This window comes from Pollicipes pollicipes, unplaced genomic scaffold (genome assembly GCF_011947565.3).
Source record: "Pollicipes pollicipes isolate AB1234 unplaced genomic scaffold, Ppol_2.1 Scaffold_4911;HRSCAF=5802_pilon_pilon_pilon, whole genome shotgun sequence".
Lineage (NCBI taxonomy): Eukaryota > Metazoa > Arthropoda > Thecostraca > Pollicipedomorpha > Pollicipedidae > Pollicipes > Pollicipes pollicipes.
In genome coordinates this window covers 185,423-207,229 of record NW_023596584.1, presented here as the reverse complement: position 1 = coordinate 207,229, position 21,807 = coordinate 185,423, and the positions used below count along the sequence as shown (strand labels likewise).

At 50.3% G+C, this 21,807-nt stretch overlaps 2 protein-coding genes across 2 annotated transcripts; one reads left to right on the top strand and one right to left on the bottom strand.

Annotated features, from left to right (window-relative positions):
* Nucleotides 1–8,460: 8,460 nt before the first annotated feature.
* Nucleotides 8,461–12,239, bottom strand: LOC119101904 (uncharacterized). Its single transcript, XM_037225293.1, has 5 exons — nucleotides 12,119–12,239; nucleotides 10,804–10,979; nucleotides 9,908–10,075; nucleotides 9,382–9,561; nucleotides 8,461–8,950 (listed from the first exon to the last, which is right to left on the bottom strand). The coding sequence occupies exons 1-5, from the start codon at nucleotides 12,230–12,232 to the stop codon at nucleotides 8,800–8,802; spliced, it is 789 nt and encodes a 262-aa protein (XP_037081188.1). The 5' UTR covers nucleotides 12,233–12,239; the 3' UTR covers nucleotides 8,461–8,799.
* A 4,312-nt stretch (nucleotides 12,240–16,551) lies between these two features.
* On the top strand, nucleotides 16,552–21,352 carry LOC119101906 (uncharacterized). The gene is made up of 5 exons (XM_037225296.1): nucleotides 16,552–16,608; nucleotides 17,798–18,059; nucleotides 18,802–18,964; nucleotides 19,308–19,453; nucleotides 19,944–21,352. The coding sequence occupies exons 2-5, from the start codon at nucleotides 17,800–17,802 to the stop codon at nucleotides 20,134–20,136; spliced, it is 762 nt and encodes a 253-aa protein (XP_037081191.1). The 5' UTR covers nucleotides 16,552–16,608; nucleotides 17,798–17,799; the 3' UTR covers nucleotides 20,137–21,352.
* The last annotated feature ends 455 nt before the right edge of the window (nucleotides 21,353–21,807 follow it).

Below are 21,807 nucleotides of genomic sequence, written 5' to 3'. Positions count from 1 at the left end.
ATTGTCACGGTTTCAGATACATTTAGCTCCAGGTGACACCTTACACTGTTCCAGATTTTCGTTGGTGACAACAAAGGCACTTTTCACCCCTGCTAGCTCGGTTTAGGTCACACGGATGGACAGGCAGCACATATTGCGCGGAGTAACAGATGTGCGGAGTAACAGATGTGCGGAGTAACAGAGGTCGAAAAGGGCGATTATTGGCATCGCAAATTCAGGCGCTCTGCCACACACCATCAGGTTTTGCCCATCCAATGCTGATTAGTGGTTCAAACATATCTAAAATATTATAAAATTGGCAAAGGTGCTTTTGCAACATAATCGACAGAGCTCCTTATGACTGTGTGAGCCAGCCACGTATTATTTCGTATCCTATTACAGCACATCTTTTCTCGTCTCCAGAAACCACCTGTATCAAGATTTTCCCCGACCCATGTTGGCACACGCTTTGTACGGCTTAAGCTTTTGATGGAACCACCGATGACTATTGCGCACGGGAAAGCGTCATATCGAAATGCGTCACATCAATAGAATGTTTTGCACCATCCGTTAAGAAACGTCAGCAGGTGGGTACACCACACCCTCGCACTCGCTTTGTTACGTGTGCGAACCCAACTTTTGACTATTTCAGTCTCGTGTTTTGCACAGAGGAAGCCATGAGCAAGAGGTCCTCTACAGCATTTTTCGTCCACAGATGCGTCAGGCCCACCGCCGGGCATCGGCAAACGGTATGTCAAAGCATGTTTCTTTAAACGTTTGGCACTGCGCGCCCTGAGCGTTGCCGCGTCTCGACGCCTTCTTACCTGCTCGGTGGCCGCATCCAGTGTGAGGAGGCGGCCTATCCGCCACTGGCATATGTTTTGTTGGTCTCCAAGGGACCAGGCCAGGACTCGGGTGGCCGCATTATGGGAAATTTACGCCGGCCGTTTCTATGTGTCCAGACAACAACCCAGGGGTGATAGCACTCTGACACGGGCAGATATGACCGCTTCCATGTGCCCAGACAGCAGCCCAAAGGTGGTAGCACTCTGACACGGGCAGATAGGTAGGCCCTGGAAGAATAACGTTATTGGATTCTGTATGTCGAAAAACAGTTGAATAGATCTGGAAAAGCACCATTTCTCTCCAATAATTAAATCGAATGTTCCTGACCAGGCTGGCTGTGGCTAGCCGACTGTGTGACAGGCTGATAGCTGATGACTAATGCAGGATTCCATAATTGGGTTTACTTTAGGGTGTGAGTCGAAAAATAACCTCCAGCTGTTTAGCCTTACTCATATTAGTTCCATCATATCCAAAACATCCGATAACAACGTTTCCAAATATTTTGGTAAATCTCTCATGTCCCGACACGCATTTGGGGAATTGCCAAGACCTGGCGAGCCAGTGCAGTAGACAGTCGGCGCTTCGGGTGGCACATCGCCAACTTAACCCGGGATGCATTGAAAAAACGCAACAGCTAACAACAACAACCATGAAGCATCCGCAAGAAAATGAGGTGTTGTTTTAATCTAGCTTGTTTTCCACTTCATTAACACAAGGTATCTTCCCGTTACAGTCAGTGCTTATCGATACGATCCAGTTTTATGCGCAGGTGTTTTAGGCACATGTTATAGCATTTGGGTGACCAAAAATCCCGTTTAATCGATTTAGTGTATGAATTTATCAATTTAGTGTATAATATATCAATAATTAATTTGCTGTATAATTTCAAGCAAACCTGATAAATTCAGACAGAATTCCTATAAAATTGTCCGTTATCTTTATCTTTATCAAGGTTTAAACATCTTAGCTTATACCAGAGAGGGGGTGGCGAGCGTGGTCTCGCGGTGCCGCCAACTCCCCCCCCCCCATCGCCTCTTGACTATGCCCCTGCGTGAGGATGCTGGTCCCCATGTGACCCAACGGCGGAAATGCCGGCGGTAACTTTTTGACTGCGACTTAACGACCTCAAACAAATGTTGCCAGAGTTATGTCTGTTTGATCTGGCTGCCTGACGGACATCGGAGTTGTCCCAAAATTGTTTGTTCCATTTCGCCTTTGAGCAATGACCAGGAAGCAATGCAAAATGCAAAAACAATGCAATGCCACTAGTTTCTTCACGGTTTGATGTCCAAAATTTCAAATCACCTAAAATGAATGTAAGTCCAATATAATTTTAGAACGTGCGCAGTAGCGGAGTGAGCAGCACGTGAAAACTGTTATCACTTTCGTAAAGCTAGCAGCGTATGACTTACAGGTGGCTGCACTTAGCAGAAGACCATTGTTCTCGCCCCTGCAGGATGAACGCGCGGTAAGGGGAGGACTTACAGCCTGACCTGACCCCGCCCCGATTTGAAGACCAATCCTACGAGCTGCCACCGGCAGGTGTCGCATAGGTGCCGCAATTCGAAACCGTGTACGTGTGCTTAAGTCTAGATGCAGGTGATTTTTTTAAAGTCAATGTATAAGTCAACATTCACCGTACACTGTCTACCGCATTCTTAGCTCCAAGGAGGAATAATTAAGCCGCAAAGCTTACAATGCTCGGCAGGCGTGTCCTCTCCGGGGAGTTTTAAAATTTATGTTCTATGGTGAACCATACGATCTAACTTAAAGCTTAATAGGAATCCGGAGCTTGGGACGCTTATGGAGACAGTTGTTAAGTGTTTTATACTGACGCATTTTAACAGGCTAGACCTTGTCAACGGATACATTTCGTACGCTGTGAAAAACAGGAGACTTGATGACAAGAATAGAACGAACAAATCTCAATACAAGGACAACATAAATCATGGCAATGGACAAAAAGGGTATATAATAGCAGTGCATAAGGTCTACATCAAGCAGGTGTTCTTAGCTACCTTGATAAGGAACAGCTGCTGACGGTTATGTTTGTAGAAGGTTTCAGATCACAAACAAAAATCGTTTTTATTTTTCTTTCTACACGCGCGCAACGCTTGCACATTATTTCTCCCGTTTTGGCACGCCAGAAAACAAATCAAATCCTTGATGAGTCCAAAAATCGCGCGCCGATTGTCAAAGAACCTTCCACGAACCAGACAGATAAATTTTCATAGGTAGGCATTGTAACACGGAGTGCACGCGACTTGATACGCCACATTGTTGACGAAGCAAGTGCTGCCAAATCCAGCGGCGTACGGGACGCACCTGTCCCTCCTGACGGCCACGCTGGCCCCCGCAGGTCGGTGTGCATCAGGTGCTGTTTTAATAACCCCAGATTGGGACAGGCCACTCCTTATTTCATGCCGCCATTTTTGACGGATGTTTGATTCTTCTGCCGTAACTCGTCGTCGATGTAAAGTAATGTGAGGTGCTCCACATTTTCTTTTCTTCTTGGTGAATGATCGAGAGTGGGACGCTATAATAATGGATATCAACCCAAGCTCTCATCGCCATGCTTCATAGTTGCTTCTAAGTCTGAAAGTAAAGTTTTTTGCACCACCCTTTTCATGATGAAAGTTGCAGCGGAGGTACACAACTGCGCACATCTAAAAGTGTTCCGCGGGCTTAAGACCAAAAGGCCAGGAAAGCCTGCCACTCTGCTCTGAGATTGACGCCGAGCATTATTGCGCATCTAGAACCTTACAGTTGACGTGTGACTTTCCATCCAAAGTTTCAAGTAATAAGTTAAAGACCATCAACTCAAATACCTTATTTGGACGAAATAACCTAATGTATAAGACATAGTAGTCGTAGGAAGCCAGAGGAAATGACATGTGCAAGCAGCATCAAAGTGTAGCACCGTGCATTACTGTAGAGGCAAAATAAAGCATAAAACACTTTAAAAGCAGCTGCGTGTCTGCCGGCTCTTGCAGGCGGCTAATTCTTGGCATCCGCTGTACATGGCAAGGAACACGAAGGCGTCGTGACACACCGAACCTAGCGCTGGAAACAGCCCACGCCATGCCGACGGCAGCGCCTCATTTCCGCGCCAGACGCGATGCCACCTTCGAAGCCGCCATAAACACGGAACGTGACGCTTTTCAATTTTACCGACCGCTCTTAAACGCTGCTAGGTGACGCCTAACAACGACCTTATCCATCAAAGCGGTGGGACACGACCAGAAGCAGATAACGCTCTCACGAATTGCGATCGCGCGCATCGATCCCACATGCGATGCAGGTTTGATAACGGACACTATTGTCAGGAACGACACGCGATAGCTATAGATTCGACGGACCAGCGCAAATCACTGGTACCCAGCGGGCAAACATATGGGCGTCTACAAACGCCATCGTGGACACAGATAAAGCTTATATGCTCGTGCAAGTTAAACCTTTTGGCGCTTTTCATTTTTAGTGAGCATTGCAGTACATGCAGGCCAGGTTATTCAGGTTTATTCAGCCTCATGACATCCGTGTTTTCGCTTAGTTGACATTAAGTGCGTCCGGCAGTATACTGTCGCCGTCCTGCAGTCGCGCCCGCGCACATCCTAGGACTTTTTTATTTTGACGTCTTTAACAAGATTTGCCTGCATGTTCGGCTCTACGCCTCATCAAAAATCATTACTACTCATGCAACCGAATACGTTATCAACTCATCACAAAACGTCATTCTTCCAGCCCATTATCAACTTTCCCAAGAAGCTGATGATCAACTGGCGGGTGCTATACGCGAACACGCACGACCAATTGGTAACGGGAATCAGGGGACATCACTTTATGATCAGTTTGGTCGTTCTTGTTCTGGTGCAATCGATATAATATGCGGTGCTGGCATATCGACGGTAGGTACAATAGGTAGGAAGAGGTACAATATTATTGAGGGGGCATCGTCCATGTTGAAAAAAAACTTGAGGTTTAAGCTGTGCATTTTCACAAAGGTTGCCTTGGCCACGGGCAAGGTCACGAGTGAAAAGGCCGACTTTGGTTTTGTGAAAAAAGCAAAAAAATGACAGTAAAAATAGGGCACGCGAACACAGAACATTTCGAATTATGCAAAGACTGCCGACAAAAGTATTCCAATTCGTCAATTAATTGAGCTTTCCATACTGACTCCCGCTACACAGTAGTGCGCTAATGGCTGTACGAAACACGGGCGGCCGGGCTAAGAGGTTATTATGACTATTACTGAGTATAAGGTTGCAAAATTACTTACCACGAGCATCAGGGATCACAAACATTGCATTAACATCACGAACATTCCGGATATTCAGGCTTTCACGGCTGAGCGCCCAATACACGATGCTGAATTAAAGGCCGCCGGAAATACAGGTGGCCGAGCCGAAAGGTTTCGATGACACACATCGTGTATCGGAGTAGACAGAAAAGCGCGAGGGACAACAGAGCTCATCACAATGTATGCATCGCTATTTAAAAACGCACGTTTGGACAAGGTTGCTTGAACTAGGTCCCAACACAACGTTTGTGTGTTTAGCCCCGAGCGAAGGTCACGAATGTACAAGGATCCTCACAACTTGTGGTCCGCGTTATCTTTCATGTACTATTTTCTGTATACTGTTTGCTTGTGGCGCGTCTGTCTATCCGTCTATAAATTTGTCTGTCTGTCTGCCTGCCTGTACCATGCTGCGTTGCATCGTGCCCGGGCCGAACAGCGAGTCGCCGAGCAGCGCAATTTGGACGCGACGCCGGCGCACGAGGCGGTTTTGCACAGCTGGCTCGCGGGCCGCTGCAGTCCGAAATCCGTGGCACGTTCGGGAAGGACCACTTTTGGCCTATTGGTTTGACACGGGCAGCCTGATAATGTGACCCGCGACCAGCCTGAGAAGCAGCCGTTCAAAACCGCGACCGTGTCCCAGCGACCAGCGGTCGGAGCGAAAGAAAATTGGCACGCCTCGCCAGACGATTCAACCGGATACCGTGTGGGGTCAGATGTGTGGTCTCACGCGACATTGTTACGTGTACAGAAGTGTTCGAGATGAAGTTGCCTGGTTTTACGCTTTTTTTCTTCGCGTTTTATACTGCATCCCGGCGGCCAGAGCGTGTCAGTGCGCCAATCCAAGTTCAGAGGGTGGACCGACGAACCGTAGTCAGTTCATTTTAGCAACGATAATTTTTGCAATGCACGGTTGCGCCGCCAATCGTTGGACGAACTTGGAATATCGGCATTTTGAAAAACGTTGCCGAATGGAGCACACTGTCGCCGAAACTGTAGCCAGGGTCGTCACGCAATTTACATCACCGCATACATAATTCATTGCCCGCATTTACCACCTATTGATTCGTCATCACGTACACTGTCCCGTGCACACATCAACGAATGAATCACTTGAACCCTCTCCGTTGAGAAATGTCAGTCTTGCGCATGAAGCGAAGAATAATTTGCCAAGGATGCAATGGAGAGACTTGTAGAACGCGGCGATTGCAAAGCGAAGCTCGCTGCTACGTCACAGCAGCATACCCAGTGCTTCGCGGGATGTGGGTTTTGAAGTCACTGCAGAGGTTGAATCGGCCAGCAAACCTTTTGAAATGCTGAATGCATCCAGACATAATGAAAAATACCTTGTCTTTAAAACGCCACAAGCCTTTCGTGTGTCTTCAACGAGCTCCGACGCTTAGCGAAGTAAACCCGCAAGCGCCTGCCTTTAGCCGTACATTTTCTGTGTTAAAATGGGAATTTGTCGTGATGTGTTCTGTTGCCGTGTCTCGGTTCATCCCCTGCTCTCTCAGGTAGTGTACACTCTCCGTAAACATGCGTCTCTAAGGTGGTACGGAATGCTGCTTTTTCTCCTGCATGCTATATCGCTGGGCAGAGGTTACAAGAAATTTTGCATTCTGCCTTCCTATGTGTGCGTTTTCCCGTCAACCCATTAACCAACGTGTCGCAAATCCTACTCCCAGCTATCTCAAATGCATGAGCAAGCTATCTAATATTTTCACACTCCAGGTTAGGTGCAATATGCCTATACATGCCACTAGACGTTTCAGAGGTACCCAGTTCACAAGCGTAGAACGACGTACATCTAGCCCTCTAAATCGCTAGAACAATCATCTCTTCTCATACATGATGCTTCAGGTGTGTACCGACACATCAACTAACGAAATCAACTGCGCCCATTACATTCCAGTACAATGCCGGCTGCGTTAACATTTCAACCTACGCCCGCGCCTGTTCACTGCCTGTGGTTCCCGCTCTTTCATACAGAGGAGTGAAAAAGCTGCGACATTTTAAATTCCATTGCTAAAATGCCAAATGCTACCAAATCTGTTTTTTTTTGCTTGTACTGAGAAAACTATAAAAGCTGTTTTCATTTGAAATCGTGCATTGCATAGCAGGATGAAGTCACATTTACGCAGTAAACAAATTTGCCCATTTGTACTGAAAATAATAGGTAACTCTCTGTCTGTTTTTCAACACGCTAAGAGACCCACGATAAATACTTTATTAAATGGCGCAGCGCTTTGCTCAAAGTGTGTTCCGTCTCTCGTGCGCCAAGAGTGCCTTAAACACGAATATAGAATCCTCCCATGTTCATAAAACGTGTGCGAAAGTAAGGCTCGTGTCGCCCGGTGTCCGAGGTCGGTGATGACCTCCAGCGCTTTGACATCTCATGCACATACTAGCCACTTATCAGGGACCCTAGTGGTCACTCTACGCTAACAGAAGTGTCTTATCTATACCAAGAATTACAGTTACTTTGCAGTCAGCGCAGGCTGCCTCTGTCGGAATGGCAGGAGATTAAGAGCGAGAACAAACATCTGAGATTGTAATAATGACACTTCGAGAGCATGACGACGCATCTGGATCACAGCACTGCAGTATTTTTGCCCACGGTACCGGTATTCGGTGCTGATTCAGACCCTGAAGTACCGGAGACTGGTGCGTAGGCTGATACATACCGCTACTTTCTTGGTCTCAGGACGTATGCAGCCATGCAGTGCACTGAATGGATCAAACATCGCTTCAGGTGCCGGTGACAGGGGAACTGCACTACCACGGGGCCAAGTAGGTGCCAGTACTGGTGCTAAACCATTTTTTTTTTACCTGAAGGCCTTTTAACTGCTTGGATACATAGGGCTGAGACTACCATCTGACCTACTTCAGAGCAGGATATCTCCCCGTTATGCTTGATAATAATGTGATGCTGCACCGCAGTCCGTTTGACATTGACCTTGCTACACGGCCGGCCTCCGTTTCCAAGCACAGGAACACCAACACAACAGCACAGCTTACAAAAGACACGGCTGCTCTTATCCCAAACAGAAGACAGCGGGTGCCCCCGCGGGGCGGCGCGTTTCCCAGACGGAAAACAGCGGGTGCCGCTTGGGCGGCGCAAGGGCGTGCACACGGCCGTCACCCGCCCCCTCCCCGCCTGGTATCGATTGGAGGCTGCCGGCCGGCCGGCTTCCGTTAAAGCCCTGTAAACTACACCCGGCTGTACCGGGCACATGGCGCCGTGGCGTATCATTGATCGTACACGTCACGGACTGGTCCGTGGGTGACACAGAGTGCCGCAGCCCCGAGCAACAAATCGGGTGAGGGACGCAGCTTAGCGGTGCCTTGAGAGACTCCGTGTATTAAGTCACGCGTAAACATCGGGTGTCAGTCCATTCATAGACACCTCCCACCACGGAGCTCACGCCACAGAACTGGTTGCCAAGGAGACCACTCGCATGCGCGCGTGTGCGGCTCAGCTGCTTGTTGAAAAGTGTTGAAAGGGGCAACCGTACGTGTAGTGAGATACAGGTGACGGTCTGAAACAGCGGGCATGAAATACAACCACATCTTTACGTGAACTCCATGGTGTATGCCACAGCATACGTACAGGCATTACCAACGAAATGCCAAAGCATGAACAAGTGGTTTCTACTGCCACATAAGAGTACAGTCCATTCTCACTTCTTTTTGGATAACCATGCTGTGGGAAACAGAGACTGCAGCGAAAGGGGGCAATCTGAGTAGCGCTTCTTGCAGTTGCCATACTTCTTGCCCTCTTTGAATGCCTGACTGTAATCTTCCATCTCAGGAAGGTGACTTCTCTTCGGCCTGAAACATTTGTGCAGCTTATTAAATTAAACAGGGGACCAGGCACACAGCAAAAATTTGGTTTGTTTTGAGTTCCTCCCAGTTATGCTTGAAGCGTTGGCTTTCATGAGGAAAAGTCGTCACATTGCGAAAATATAACAATTTGATGCATAAAATAATACGAAAATATAATAACACTGCGGTGATCGTCACTGTGGCCATATTTGTTACCGTAGTTAATGTGCATGGTAAGTAAACGTGGGACCTTAATCACCATATTGGCCACTTACATTTGCCCGCCTGCTTTTAGTCATTACCGTTACGCTGTCATTTACTGGCGCTTAGACAAAACAGCTTTATAACCCATCGTCGCATGCACTTACCGGTTAGTCTTTTTAGCTTCTCTCTGCCCACAACGTGCATCCGCTCGGGTAGCCTAATGGTGTACTCACGTCAGCAGGACGCTGAGCATCTCTCCCAGCAGGCTGAACTTGGCCAGGTCGAGATGGGCGGCGTCGCAGATGGCGCGCAGCACGCAGCCGCGCCCCTCCATCGCCAGACCCTCCACCAGGCCCGTCTCCATCGAGCGGTACATCGAGTACTGGTCGTGGACGAAGTGGCGGCCGTACGCGCTGCAGAGGGTCGAAGCAGTCCGTTTAGGCTTCGTTAAGACGTCCGCACTGACAGGGCGTCCGCACTGATCAACAGGCGAGTGGAAAAAGGACTCCATGGCTACCAATCCAAGAGTTCTTTCGGCAGCTGGGATGCTCATGTTTGCATCGCCGAGCGTGCTCGGTAGGCACGGGAGTGTCGTAAACGGCTTTGCTTTGCATGCGGAATGCTTACGTACAAATTGTTCATTTTTGCCTGATCACGGAACTGAAGTAGCACTGTTGACCGTTGACAGTCATCAATGAATCATGAACGACATCAATGGATCGATTAATGCTGATTTCTTGGTCGATCTATGTCGCTCACCCGTTGAGCTTCCTGAGCAGCTCGTTGACGAAGAACACGAATGGGAAACGCATGTCGAACTGGCCCCGCGGCCGGAAGGGAATGCTGAACCCGAAGATGAACGACACGGTAGAGCCGGTGGGCCACTCCCGAAACAGAGCCCGGGTCTCCGCCGCCCGCCGCTTCGCCCTGGGGCACAGGCCGGGTCACCACCGCTGTCAACAGCCATCAGCAAATCATGCAATCACCACTGACGTGGGGAGCGGTGACAAAGGCAGTGGTAACGTGGCCAGCTGCAATGTGGCAGTGGTAACGTAGTCAGCAGCAATTTGGCGGTGGTGACGTCATAAGCAGTGACGTGGTTTATGAAGCCGTGATCAGCGTGACGTCATGAGTGGTGATTTTGTCAGTGGTGACGGCACTGGTGACGGTGGTGGAGGAACCTTGCGTTTGGTATTGGGCATGGTTGTTTTGCGAACGTTGAACGGTGAGGGCTGGAGAAGTGACGTGAGTAGCTCATAGAAAAGTGACCACAGAGTAGTAATGATCGACCCAGTCTTTGTTACGTCAAAAAACACGCCTACGCCCAGCTATCATAGTCAGTGTGCTCTCCACCTGTGTGGGCAATGCTTTTAAAAAGACACTTAAGGTTATTTAATGGCTCGCTCCGGACTTCGTTTGCTGAGCTATCTAATCAAATCATCGTATCGCATTATACATTTGAAATTGTGAAAAACAACAATGAAATGGGGCGGCGATTGCTAGGAATTCAGCTGCACCCCAAACATACATAAAATCCCGCATGCGGTCAATGGTGACATGGTACTAAAGATTCCGTAATCAACGCCGATGCACGCTATGCTGCCGCCGTCGCTCTCAGTGGCGTCGCAGTAAGGGCCATCATCCGTGCTCTCTACCTGCTCGTCAGGTTTCCGGGTCGGTCCAGCCTCTCGTAGATGGGGTCGTACGGCTCGTAGGGGAAGTCCAGTTCAAAGTGCAGCTGGTTGTAGGGCACGCCATCAAAGGTCAAGTCCGAGCCATAGTCGGAGCCGAACCCCACCTTCTTGGCCAGTGCGACCCCGCCGCTGCTGACCTGCGAGTCAGGTGGGCACAGCCTGTCGTACGACCACGCTGGTGGACCGCGGGTCACTCGGGTGCTTGACAGTGACCCTGATTTCGAAGCATACTGGGGTGGGGCGCTGGCAGTGTACATGGTGGGCTTTGAAAAATGTTGAATTGACCTGACAGATTCGCATAGATAGGCAATTTAAAACACATTGAAAGCAGCTGTAACACGGCACGTTTTGCCTGCCTGGAAAGGTACTCCAACCGAAGCGAGGCGGCACCCGCGCTGCGCGTTACGGTACCTTGAAACGAATTGTTTGATGGCACTTGTGAAGGATATCGAGACACCGTGGACGGTGCTTTCTACGCATCATGGGACATGCTGAAACCGAGGCCTCAACAAGCGGCGCAGGTTTTAGGCTGGAATCAGCTAATGGTGGTATGTTTGCAAATAATGATTTCCTTTCATTGTGCTACACTGGAAGAAAATGTCTGACGAGCCCATCGGTTTAGCACCTCATAATAGGCAAAGTTTAAGAACAACAAAATCCAATCTTTGGGATCGGCCGACGGGCTTTATCTTTTTCGTATGTCACTCAATGTGTGCTCTTGCAAAGCAACAACACTCACTGCATGATTGCTGTTGCATAGCAACAACACACCGTCAGGGTGTGTTGTTGCTTGCAAGTCATTGGCGTGTGCGTAACCTCATAAGATAAAAGGAAAACGCCCATTAATACGCCACACATAGGCATCTCCATCTACGCAGAAATCCACGAACTAGCGTAGAACATAGACGGATGGTTTAAGTGTCACTTACTATAGTATCTGAGTGTCATTAGCCACATTCAAAACGCAAATCGTCAGACAGTCCGTAAGTAGTTTTTAATGTGAAAAATGCAGGGCTCTGAACACGAAGGACTTTTATTTCAAAAACTACAATACCATCTGTCTGATTGACTTTTTCAAGACGATGACTTGTTCCAATACGATCCGTAAACACTGTCATAAGCCCACCTTAGGTCTCACCCACCTTGGACTCAGGGTCATCACATAAGAAGCTTCAGGCTGCAATGCAAACCAAGGGCTGCACTCAAAATCCAAACCCTGAAGAGGGTGCAAACGTTACAAGAGTAGCGTGTGTGCCCTTCACGATTTCGTACTCACCAGCAGGACAGCGATGGAGAGAAGCATTGTGAGCACGCTAAACTTGCAGGGGAAAGGAGTGCGGGGCGGTCTGTCCGTGGATGCGCAGAGACTGCGACTGCCGAAGCTCCTCATGCCTGGTGCCTGGGACACACTAAGGCTTTCGGGAAGCGCACCTCGCTTCACAGGCCACTGGGTCACGGAACTGGACGAGCACAAACAGGATTACCTGATCACTGAGCAATGTTTATGCCCTTATTCACGCTGTTCGATCTGACGTATTCACCCGATTACACAACACTCAGATCCATGAAGCTTTCTCCGTGATAAGGATAAGCAGGCTGAGCCTAGGAGTGTGTTCTGCGACCAAAATGCGTTGTGATTAAGGCAGATTTCTCCCCAAAAGCCAGGGAAATGGCAGCCACCCCAAACCTTTACGGGTTGCGGCAAGGTGCACTCAGCTCTAACCATCTTCCCTTGGAAGAAATGAGGCATGTGTTGTGCAACACAACAAGAGAATACGCCACACTTGTGTGCATGCACGCGCCAACTGGATCGGTGATGCGGAATATTTTGTTGCGGAGGGCTCAGAGAATTGCAGCAATGTATACAGTCCACTTCAGTTACATTCCGTAAATATAAACGGCTCAAGTGGCGGTGGATATTACACAAATTATATTATGAAGATAATATACAGATCACTGCAAAAAGCTTCACGACAAAAGCTGTTATTTTAGGCACTTGCCGCAAGTAGCTGGGGTGGATACACTTTGCCATGAATGTGTTTTGGACATACGTATTTAAATTATACGGCTGATTTTTAATAGGTGCACGACATACCTTGCAAAAATATGCCAAATGCATTTATTGTCAGTGCATATAAACGTTAGATGGGCTTGTTCATTTGAGCCCCAAATCCAGTCCATCTCATCGAGGCACGGATAAGCTGGACAAAGCTTGCAGGAGGGATGAGCAGCCCATGTCTCAGGGTATTCCAGGCAACATTGCAACCTTAGCGGGACGCGTAAGTCGCATTGCCTAAGGTTAGTCGCATCGCACGAAATGTTGCAGGGAATTATTGGTAGCGGAAAAGATATGGTTGCTGATAACCAGTTTGCATCCTAGGCCATATTGTTCTGGCGAGTAGCAAATGCGACAGATGATATATATTTTGTATTACTTTTTCCGGCGCAAAATTCTACTGTCAGTAGCGAGGTGATTTTCCTCTCAGCTAAATATTATTTCGTACTTCGCATGTGGTGACTGTGGCCCGTTTTACGAGTATGCTTGCCGTTGCAGTCGTATGGATATACCAATGCAATGTGCCACACGACGGCGTTTCATTCGAAAACCGTTGGAGCTGGACAGGCATGCGCACGTTCAATCCTATCTCACCCGGCAGTAGACTAGCCACAAAATATGCTCATAGAAAACTGCACCAGTGCAGTGGTTGGTATAACCAATAATGTCAGACTTAACAGAGAATCAGGCTATCACGAGTCTTATACGGTCAACCCCGCCTTTCTGGGCATACATTGCTTCTTGCTCAGCAGAAATGTGAGCGAGCGCTGACAGAAGTCCTAGTCGCGACACGTTGTATGGTACCTCCTGCAGCAAGCTTTTTTGTAGCAACAGCAGCTGCACGCGATCACTACCGTTCGAATCAGCCGCGCCGTACCTGAACGTACACCTCCGCGGGGCCCGGGATGTATGCAAGGCACCACTTCGCATCGCACGTTAGTCAAGCAAGGCAATCTCCCTAACTCTGGAGGAAGTAGATGTCAAACAGATGTAAAAAGCTGTTAGTTGCATCAGAATCATGCTCGCCGGCAGCGTGGGTTGTTTTGCCAAGCGGAGGCTTCGAAAGTGTCCGAGTGGCGCCCACGCCCCCCCCCCCCCCCCCCAGTGCAATTGACATATGGCAAAGTAAGAGCTCTGAAAAAGCAGTCTGCATTTAGGAAAACCATAAAGCAAATAAAAGGCTCATTCAGCTCAAAATATATAAACTAAGTCAATCTGTAGATGGAAACCAGACGCAACATGGCGAACCGAATTCACTCAGTCATTTCTCTGGAACGCTATAGCCAGAAAACGATTATGAGATAAGGAAAGGTCAGTCTAAGTGGAAATGGCCCAAGTAGATGGACTGAGGCTGATACATAACTGATGCTGAGGGAGCACAATCTTGTTGACATCATGTCAAAACATCGCCGAATGTTTGCCTTTTTCGCCATGGCTTGCTCAGGATGGCCAGTGAAGACGTGGCATGTCTTCCATGAAAGTACGTTGGATTGGCCGTGGAAGGCCGCTCCAACGTACTCCAACGTACGGCCTTGCGGACTACCGAGATGGTCTGTTGACGCCGGTCGCGCCGAGCTACTCATTTTGCTTGCAACAGTGAATAGCGTTCTGCTCTGCTATAGACTTGTCTTCTACCGGCCCCAGCGCGTGACGTCATCCATGCTGCTCCGGGAGCACAGCTCGGCAAGGCTGGCGGTAAATTCCACTGGCTTTTACTAAGCAGCCAAACAAGGTATCGACGCGATTTGTTGCATGTCGTGGATCTGTATCACGGATTGCAAGTATTGGAAAATTTGTTTCGGTCTTGACAACAGTTTTTTGAAGCGTTGAATATTTACATTCGGTTTAACATCTTAGTTACGAACTCCGTCATACAAAGGTAGAACTTCTCACAGCCTTTGCTTGGCTTGGTTGCAATGTAGAAGCCTGTGATACTACTTGTGTCCTGCTGTTTAATAAAGCCACTCTCCTGAATGCCTTATAGCAATGCAACATATATTTTTGGCGTGGTGCTCAAGCATTACGGCTCGATTGCTGCATATATCATAACAATTTCCGGTATATTACAGCATCCTAACTTTTAGTTTGCATAACTTTAGATTCCATTTTTGCAAGGTAGGCATCCTCTTCGTACAGAGAGTATTTTGTGGTATGGAAGACCAGATCATAAATCACAACATAACACACCAATCAACATGATGGAAATGTACAAATATGCTGTCAACATATTTACAGTAGCCTGTATAAGACATCTGCAGCTAAGCGAAACATAAACCCAATATCTCACATGTTCGCTCCATGCACATTTAAGTTTATCCGGCATTCATCCGACCACTTCTTTCCGTCGGGTGACTTCCGTCTGCTGTCTTGTTATAGCCGCGAGAAACGACTCCGTCATGCCCTTGTTGCCTCCCGCGATGCACCTCACTGCGCCGCTGGGGCTCAGTGTAAATGTGTTGGGCAAGACGCCAGTCAATTCCCTTGGCGCTGTATCTAGGAAGCTGCAGCCGATGTACGGAGCGAGTCACGCAGCCGGCCGATCTCCTTCCCCGAGGGTCATCATCACCCTCTAGAAGGTCTCCATGTGCTTGGTATGGCCAGATAAGTTGTACCTGGTGCCCTTGTCTTTGACCTGCTAGCCGTAAATCCGGCATCCGCTCTTGGTCCTCCGGTCATGCCCCCCCCCCCCCCCCCGCGGAACCTTTAACCCAATGAAATCAGTCGAGTGAGTGAGAGACCTTTCTACCAAATAAGTCCGGTAAGAACAGATCACATCTGTTTTATGGCCAGCCAAAGTTGTAGAGGGCTTGTTAATTGTTCTTGGCGTCATGCTCATGCACTTAGAATACAAAGGTTAATTTTAGAGTAAATTTATCGCAGTTATTTCTGGTCTGTCTTCACCTCGAGCGCAACGTTCTGACGGAGTTCAAGACCAGATATCGGTGTCAGTATTTCATCCGCTCTTAAGAAAGCGGCCCACGACCTCGGAGTGGTGTCTGAGTTGGAAACGTCAAGGCTTTGTCGATGCCAGCGGAGATTCCGTACTGTGTTAAACGCATTGAAAGCGGACCCCAGCGCTGGCACCAGCCAAACCTCGCCGACTCCATGCTAGTCTGTAATGTATCCACACAGTGTGGGTGCATTACGACGCCAGTGACTGACGCCGTACATCTCTTTTTGGAGGAATTTCCACATTTTAAACTCGATCGGTGTCATCACGATCATAGCAAGCTCGCGAGAGATGCAAGACAAATCAGTGTTTAATGCATTCTGGTTGTTAATGCTATGACATATGTTTCTAAACTGTCATGCAAACGAGACCGCTTTGCGTATGGAATCGCCGGCGAGTCCTGACATCCTGTGTCGGGTGTGTCTTTCTTTCCAATGTTTAATTACTATCGATGTGCTACTTCCAACAGACGTGATGTACGTCCGGTCTGTTTGTCGCGAATGTGGGTTGCCTGGTGATAGCGCACCCCGTCCGCTGTGAGCCACCCGCTTCCCCTGTCGCGGGGATTACACCCGGCCGTAATCCTGTTTTCTGTGTAATGCACGCACTGCTGATAGGCAGCGCCGATCCACAAATCACGGCCACGTCCGCGTGCTAACGTGACGAGAGGTCGCGCCGCGCCGCTCTCGGCAGTAGTGTCCAGGTGCTCACGGGGGCAGCACGCGGCCGTCCCAGCCACCGCCTACCTCATCAGAGACAGGTGAGCACATCTGGATGCATGTGCTGGTGCTCGAAACGTGAGATGTATGCTCGCCTGTTGAGAGGAGCGCGATGCCTCTGAATTCTTCCTTGGAAGGTGTCTGTCGTTCGTCGGCAATGTTTGATTTTGATTCTGACGTGGTTGGCTCACATGTGCTAAAACTATTCTGGTGTCTGTTGCGCTCAGCAAGTGAGATTTAGTATCTACTTTTCCAGACCATGCTATTTATTGACTTTCGGTAAAGTGATCTATCACTTCTGTCTGCACACCCTACCTGCTCGTATTCAGATTTTACTATAATTATGCTCAATTCCATAAAATGAAATGCTTCATCCCTCCATTTAACCAAGAGAGCAAATTTGAGGACCATGGGAGACAGTCTATGCAAAGTATTTAACGCGCATATACATACACACACAATCTATATATATACAAACGTATATATATATATATATATATATATATATATATATATATATATATACAGCTGAAATCATGCGTACAGCTGAAATCAATCTTCATCTGGTTAGCACATTTATTTTTGAAAGGGATTGCCAAACATCTGTTTGTTGTCTTGGGCCGAATTATTATGCTCCTCTATTCCCCCTCCAAATTGACGTACATCGGCTCCCTATTGGTCGACGTAAGTTCACTCCCCTTCAGTCCCATGCACGTCCCAGCACCGCACATTCATCCCCAAACCAAGTGACGGACGTGCGCCGTGCAGCGCCAGCTATCGGCGCCCGTCCTGCCGGATCCTGTGGTGTCTGTGTCGCTCCCCGGCGCCGGTGCCCCTGTCTACGCCGCGTCTCTGGGCCTCGCGCCAGCAGTCCGGCACGATGAGGCTCGCCGCCGCCGTACTCTGCTGCTGCGCGCTGTCCGAGGTGCTGGCCGAGCCGGCCGGCCTGGCCGACGAGCCGGCCGGCCCGGCCGACGAGCCGGACGAGGCTCGGCCACGCATCCTGCTGCGCCGGCGTCGCACCACCAGCCTGCCGGACACGGCCAACATCCGGTTCGAGTCGAAGCTGATCGTGCCGCAGCCGCCGGTCGGCCTCTACCAGATCTGGTTCGGGCCGCTGCGGTTCTTCCTGCGGCCGCTCTTCAGCGCCGTGAGGTGGGTGCGCGCGCGGCCGGCCGGGACCGGTCAGAGGCGGCGCCAGCCCCCTCACGGTGCGCCGCTCTGTTGCAGCCATGCGGCGCGCCGCCCTGCTGCTGGCGACCTCCGTGGCGCTGGCGCTCGCCTCTGACACCGTCCTGTTCGACCCAGAAGGCAACTGTCACGTGCGCATGCGCAGGATGGCGCCGCGCACCAGGCGCTTCGTTGCGCCCGGCGCAGTCTGGAAGATTGAGGTCGGGTTTGAGGTGCCCTGGAGCACATTCGAGGTGTGGGCCCGCATTCCCATCTTCTATAATCTGGATGAGTTGTTCAGTGGACGACAGATTGAACCCAGGTGAGTCAGCCACAGCGACTAATTTTACCGTCTGAATGGTCTCAGGCAAAACAAGTCGGACACAAGTTTTGTTTCAGCTGTTCCTGGTATGTCCGTGTCTGGTTGGGTTGCCCAGACTCATGATGGCCAGACTGTGAAAACTACCCTGACCTATCCCGACTCAGCTCTAATCTGACCTGACCCCGCTGGATCCGACCCGCCTGACACGACTGTGCCCGGTCCGGTCTTGCTCGAGGTGTCTCGACCTGAGCAGGTCCGACGCAGCGCGACCCTGACCCAGCTTACTCTGGCCTGGCCCGACCCAACGCCACCGGAATCGATCGCTGATTTTTCACCGCATGCATGGATGCATGGTATTATAAGGTTACCGTTCCAACAACAAATCCACCTTGTTCTTCTATTGCGAGTCTTGCTTGCAACGAATTCCTCTGGCATATTGCTATGCTGCTGTTTCTGCTCATACGAGTATAAAATGAAGCATTGCTGAACAAGGTAAAATTTCAGCCGCGAGGGTAGACCCAAAATAAGTCTGAGACTCAAGTGCGGTCAGACACTGATCGTTTAGGCAGAACGGCAAAGCTTGCATGGCCAGACGTGCCTCTCAGCCTTGCGAGAGCGCTGTAGTAAGATACCTGAGCTGAACGTCCGTGCCTGCCAACGGACTGAGAACAAGACACTGCGCGACTCCGCAGTGCCCGCAGCCCGTCGGCACCCCGCCTGACCGGCGCCGTGTGCCCCTCAGCGCGCGGGAGATCGCCAGCCTGGTGGCCCAGGAGGTGTCCTCGAGCGGAGCTCAGTCGGCCTCGACCGAGGCGCTGAGGCAGCTCGCGTCCAGCTCCCTGCGCCAGCAGGCGGCGCAGGGAGCCTCGCTCTTCTTCACCGGCCGCGCCGTGGCCGAGGACCAGGTGAGCGCCGAGCTCGCGGTGACCCCAGGCTGGAGGGCGCGAGGTCGGCGCGGCGCGTCGGGTCAGCAAGGATCCTGGGAGACTGAGGCGGGTCGCCGTTACCATGACCATAATCTGACGATGTTAAGCTTCTAGGGCTGTGATGCCTTGAGAGAATGAGAGAAAGGGCGGGGGGGAGGGGGGTGGGGGGGGGGGGGACGTGACAATCAACTGGCTGCAGCCTTCAGCATAACGGCGATACAACGACCATTACGATCAATCAACATAACCACACGACAGACCCGACTCCACCACCACGGACCCCACAAACGGCAGGCAATGAGCCGGCCCCGTTGCGTTGCAGTACAACATCTTCCAGTCGCTGGAGACGGCCATGGCGGAGCTGGGCGTGGACGGCAAGTCCTGCCTGTTGCGCACCATCTGCGAGCTGCAGGAGTCGCCCGTCGCCGAGTGGACATTCGTCGGCGAGCTGATCACCTACTTCCTGACGTTAGTACCGACGCTGAACACCGTAGCTCATGTTTAGGCCTCCGTCTCTTCCCCCCCCCCCCCTCATTTCCCCAGATCAGGGCGGTGTCAACGGGGACGGGCGCTGATCTTGCCATAAGGTGGCGGAGCCTCAGTGAGGCGGGTTTGTGCATCTACCAGTACGTAATCTGTCACAGCGTGGAGTGTGGTGGCCGAGCAGAAGACATGCCGTCATGCTCTCCAAGTAAAAAATTGTGATCAGACCAACGGAATATTCAAAGCCTCGTTGTATGTAGAACCCAGTGTTCGTCGCAGGTTTCACATTCACTCTCGTGATGCAAAAAGCGCGGTGATTTGGTCGCCCAGTCTCCCGGGGTTGTCGGGGTTCCAAGCCATGCCTGCCCTCGCGATGAACCCCTGGATCGGCCGGCCGGGGCTGGTGCCATGTGACCACGCCTGGCCTGACCTGACCTGGGTGCTGACCGGCCGTCACCCGCTCTGGCGTCCACAGGCCGAAGGAGGGCGACTTCTCGTTCATGTCCGACTACCAGCAGGCGCGCCAGCTGGGCGCCCAGCCAGGCGGCCGCGACCGCTGCCGGCCCGCCTACCCCGAGTGTCCCCTGTCCGTGTTCAACTTCATCCCGGACATGCTGGGCGAGGACGCCCTGCTGCCGCTCGGCAACATCAGCAGGACCAGCGGGTAGTCCGCCGCCGCCCACCGGCTGGGGCGCCATCCCAGCGTGGAGATCGGACGCGCACCTCGCTGAGGTCCGCCCGCCGCCAGAGGCGCCCGCGCTAGCGACGGGCCCCTGGCGTCTGCGGCGGGGCAGCGGCGCCCGCTGAGTGGCTGATGGGGACTGAGAATCCTGGGCGACACTGGCTGGGCGCAGAGTATTCAAGTGAGGCCGAGCCGGCTGTTACTCGTGTTTAACATTGGGTTCAGACGCGTGTGCTGTATTTTATGTTGTGGAAAGGTGACGTCTGAAATCGAATGAGCCTCTTCCATCGCAGGCGTGTTTTAAATGCCGACATTTCCTTAAACCAATGGGAAGCACTTGTTCACAATATACAAAGGATGCGAACGACGGCTATAATCGCAGCTGACCCCAGGGCTGCGCAATTACGCCGGGCTTGTCTATCTGTTAACTGTTGTATTTGTGACCGTTGTAGATGACTGTTGTCGGCAGGGCAGACGTGGCTGTTGTAGATGTACTCATGTGTGATATCTCGTTATTCAAGTTAGATTAAATGCTCGTAAAGCATGTGACTTGTTATGCCACTGTAGTGGGTTCAAACCGCCTGTTTGGTTTGGAGATTCTCAAAGGCCATTTTCCAATCATAGCACATGCTACTTTTAAAGCACGTCTCTGAACACTGCTCGGCGAAGCCAGCGCACAGGGAAGCTGCAACATATACGTGTCGCCATAAATATCAATACCACTAGATCGGAACCTAGAACTTAAGAAACTAGATCGAACACTAGAGCAGCTATGTCCAGAGTGAGCGGTCGACGCAGGGGGACATTGTGCATCGCTGTGTGGTCGGCATAGAGGGACAATGTGCATCGCATTAATCTAAACCTTCCTGTATTAGCGGGCGAGTATGGTTTAACGATATCATCTACGACCCAAGCAAATGCGGTATTGATTTCAGCTGATCAGCGCGTGCATTTCACAAGACAACTGTCGGGTTGTGCTGCCCGTCATCCGCCCGGCTTATAACCTGCCCAATTTGCCTGCGAACCTATACCATTTTACAGCTGATGCACTAGCTGATGCTCCTCTTTCCATATGCACACATCTGCTTTGAGTTTAACATAGGTGTTATCGATTTAGTTGTGTGTGGGTGTGAGCGGTTATGAATTTCGTACCTCATGACCTGGTTTTGTACGTTTTATGGCGGCCAAAAATATAAAAAAATGCTTGAGAAGAAGTGCTATAAGAGTAATTTTAAAAGACGAAGAACTTCTCTTAACAAGGTATTCTCTAGCTTCGCAAGTACATGCGCAGGTTGCGCTAGGAGGGATACCCTTGTATATCTCCGAATTGAGTAGAGGTGCTGATAGACGGTAAACAACATTACATTGGATAGGCGATTCTGAGCGCAAAAAATGTACACGGTAGTTGTGGACCTTCAACCAAATCTTACAAATAATGACAATTTATAGTGTAATAATGACAGTTTTACGCAGGCTTCATGAACGCCAACATTTATATGATACGGCCGGTGTTTTCCTCCTTACGTACCGATTTCGCCAAATGCTTACGATAGACACCATGCAGGATTAGAGGGCACCCCGAAATGGAAAACACAACAATCTGGAATTGGGCGTCTGCGCTTGAAAGTAACATGACACAAACTACGGAGCGCGCAAA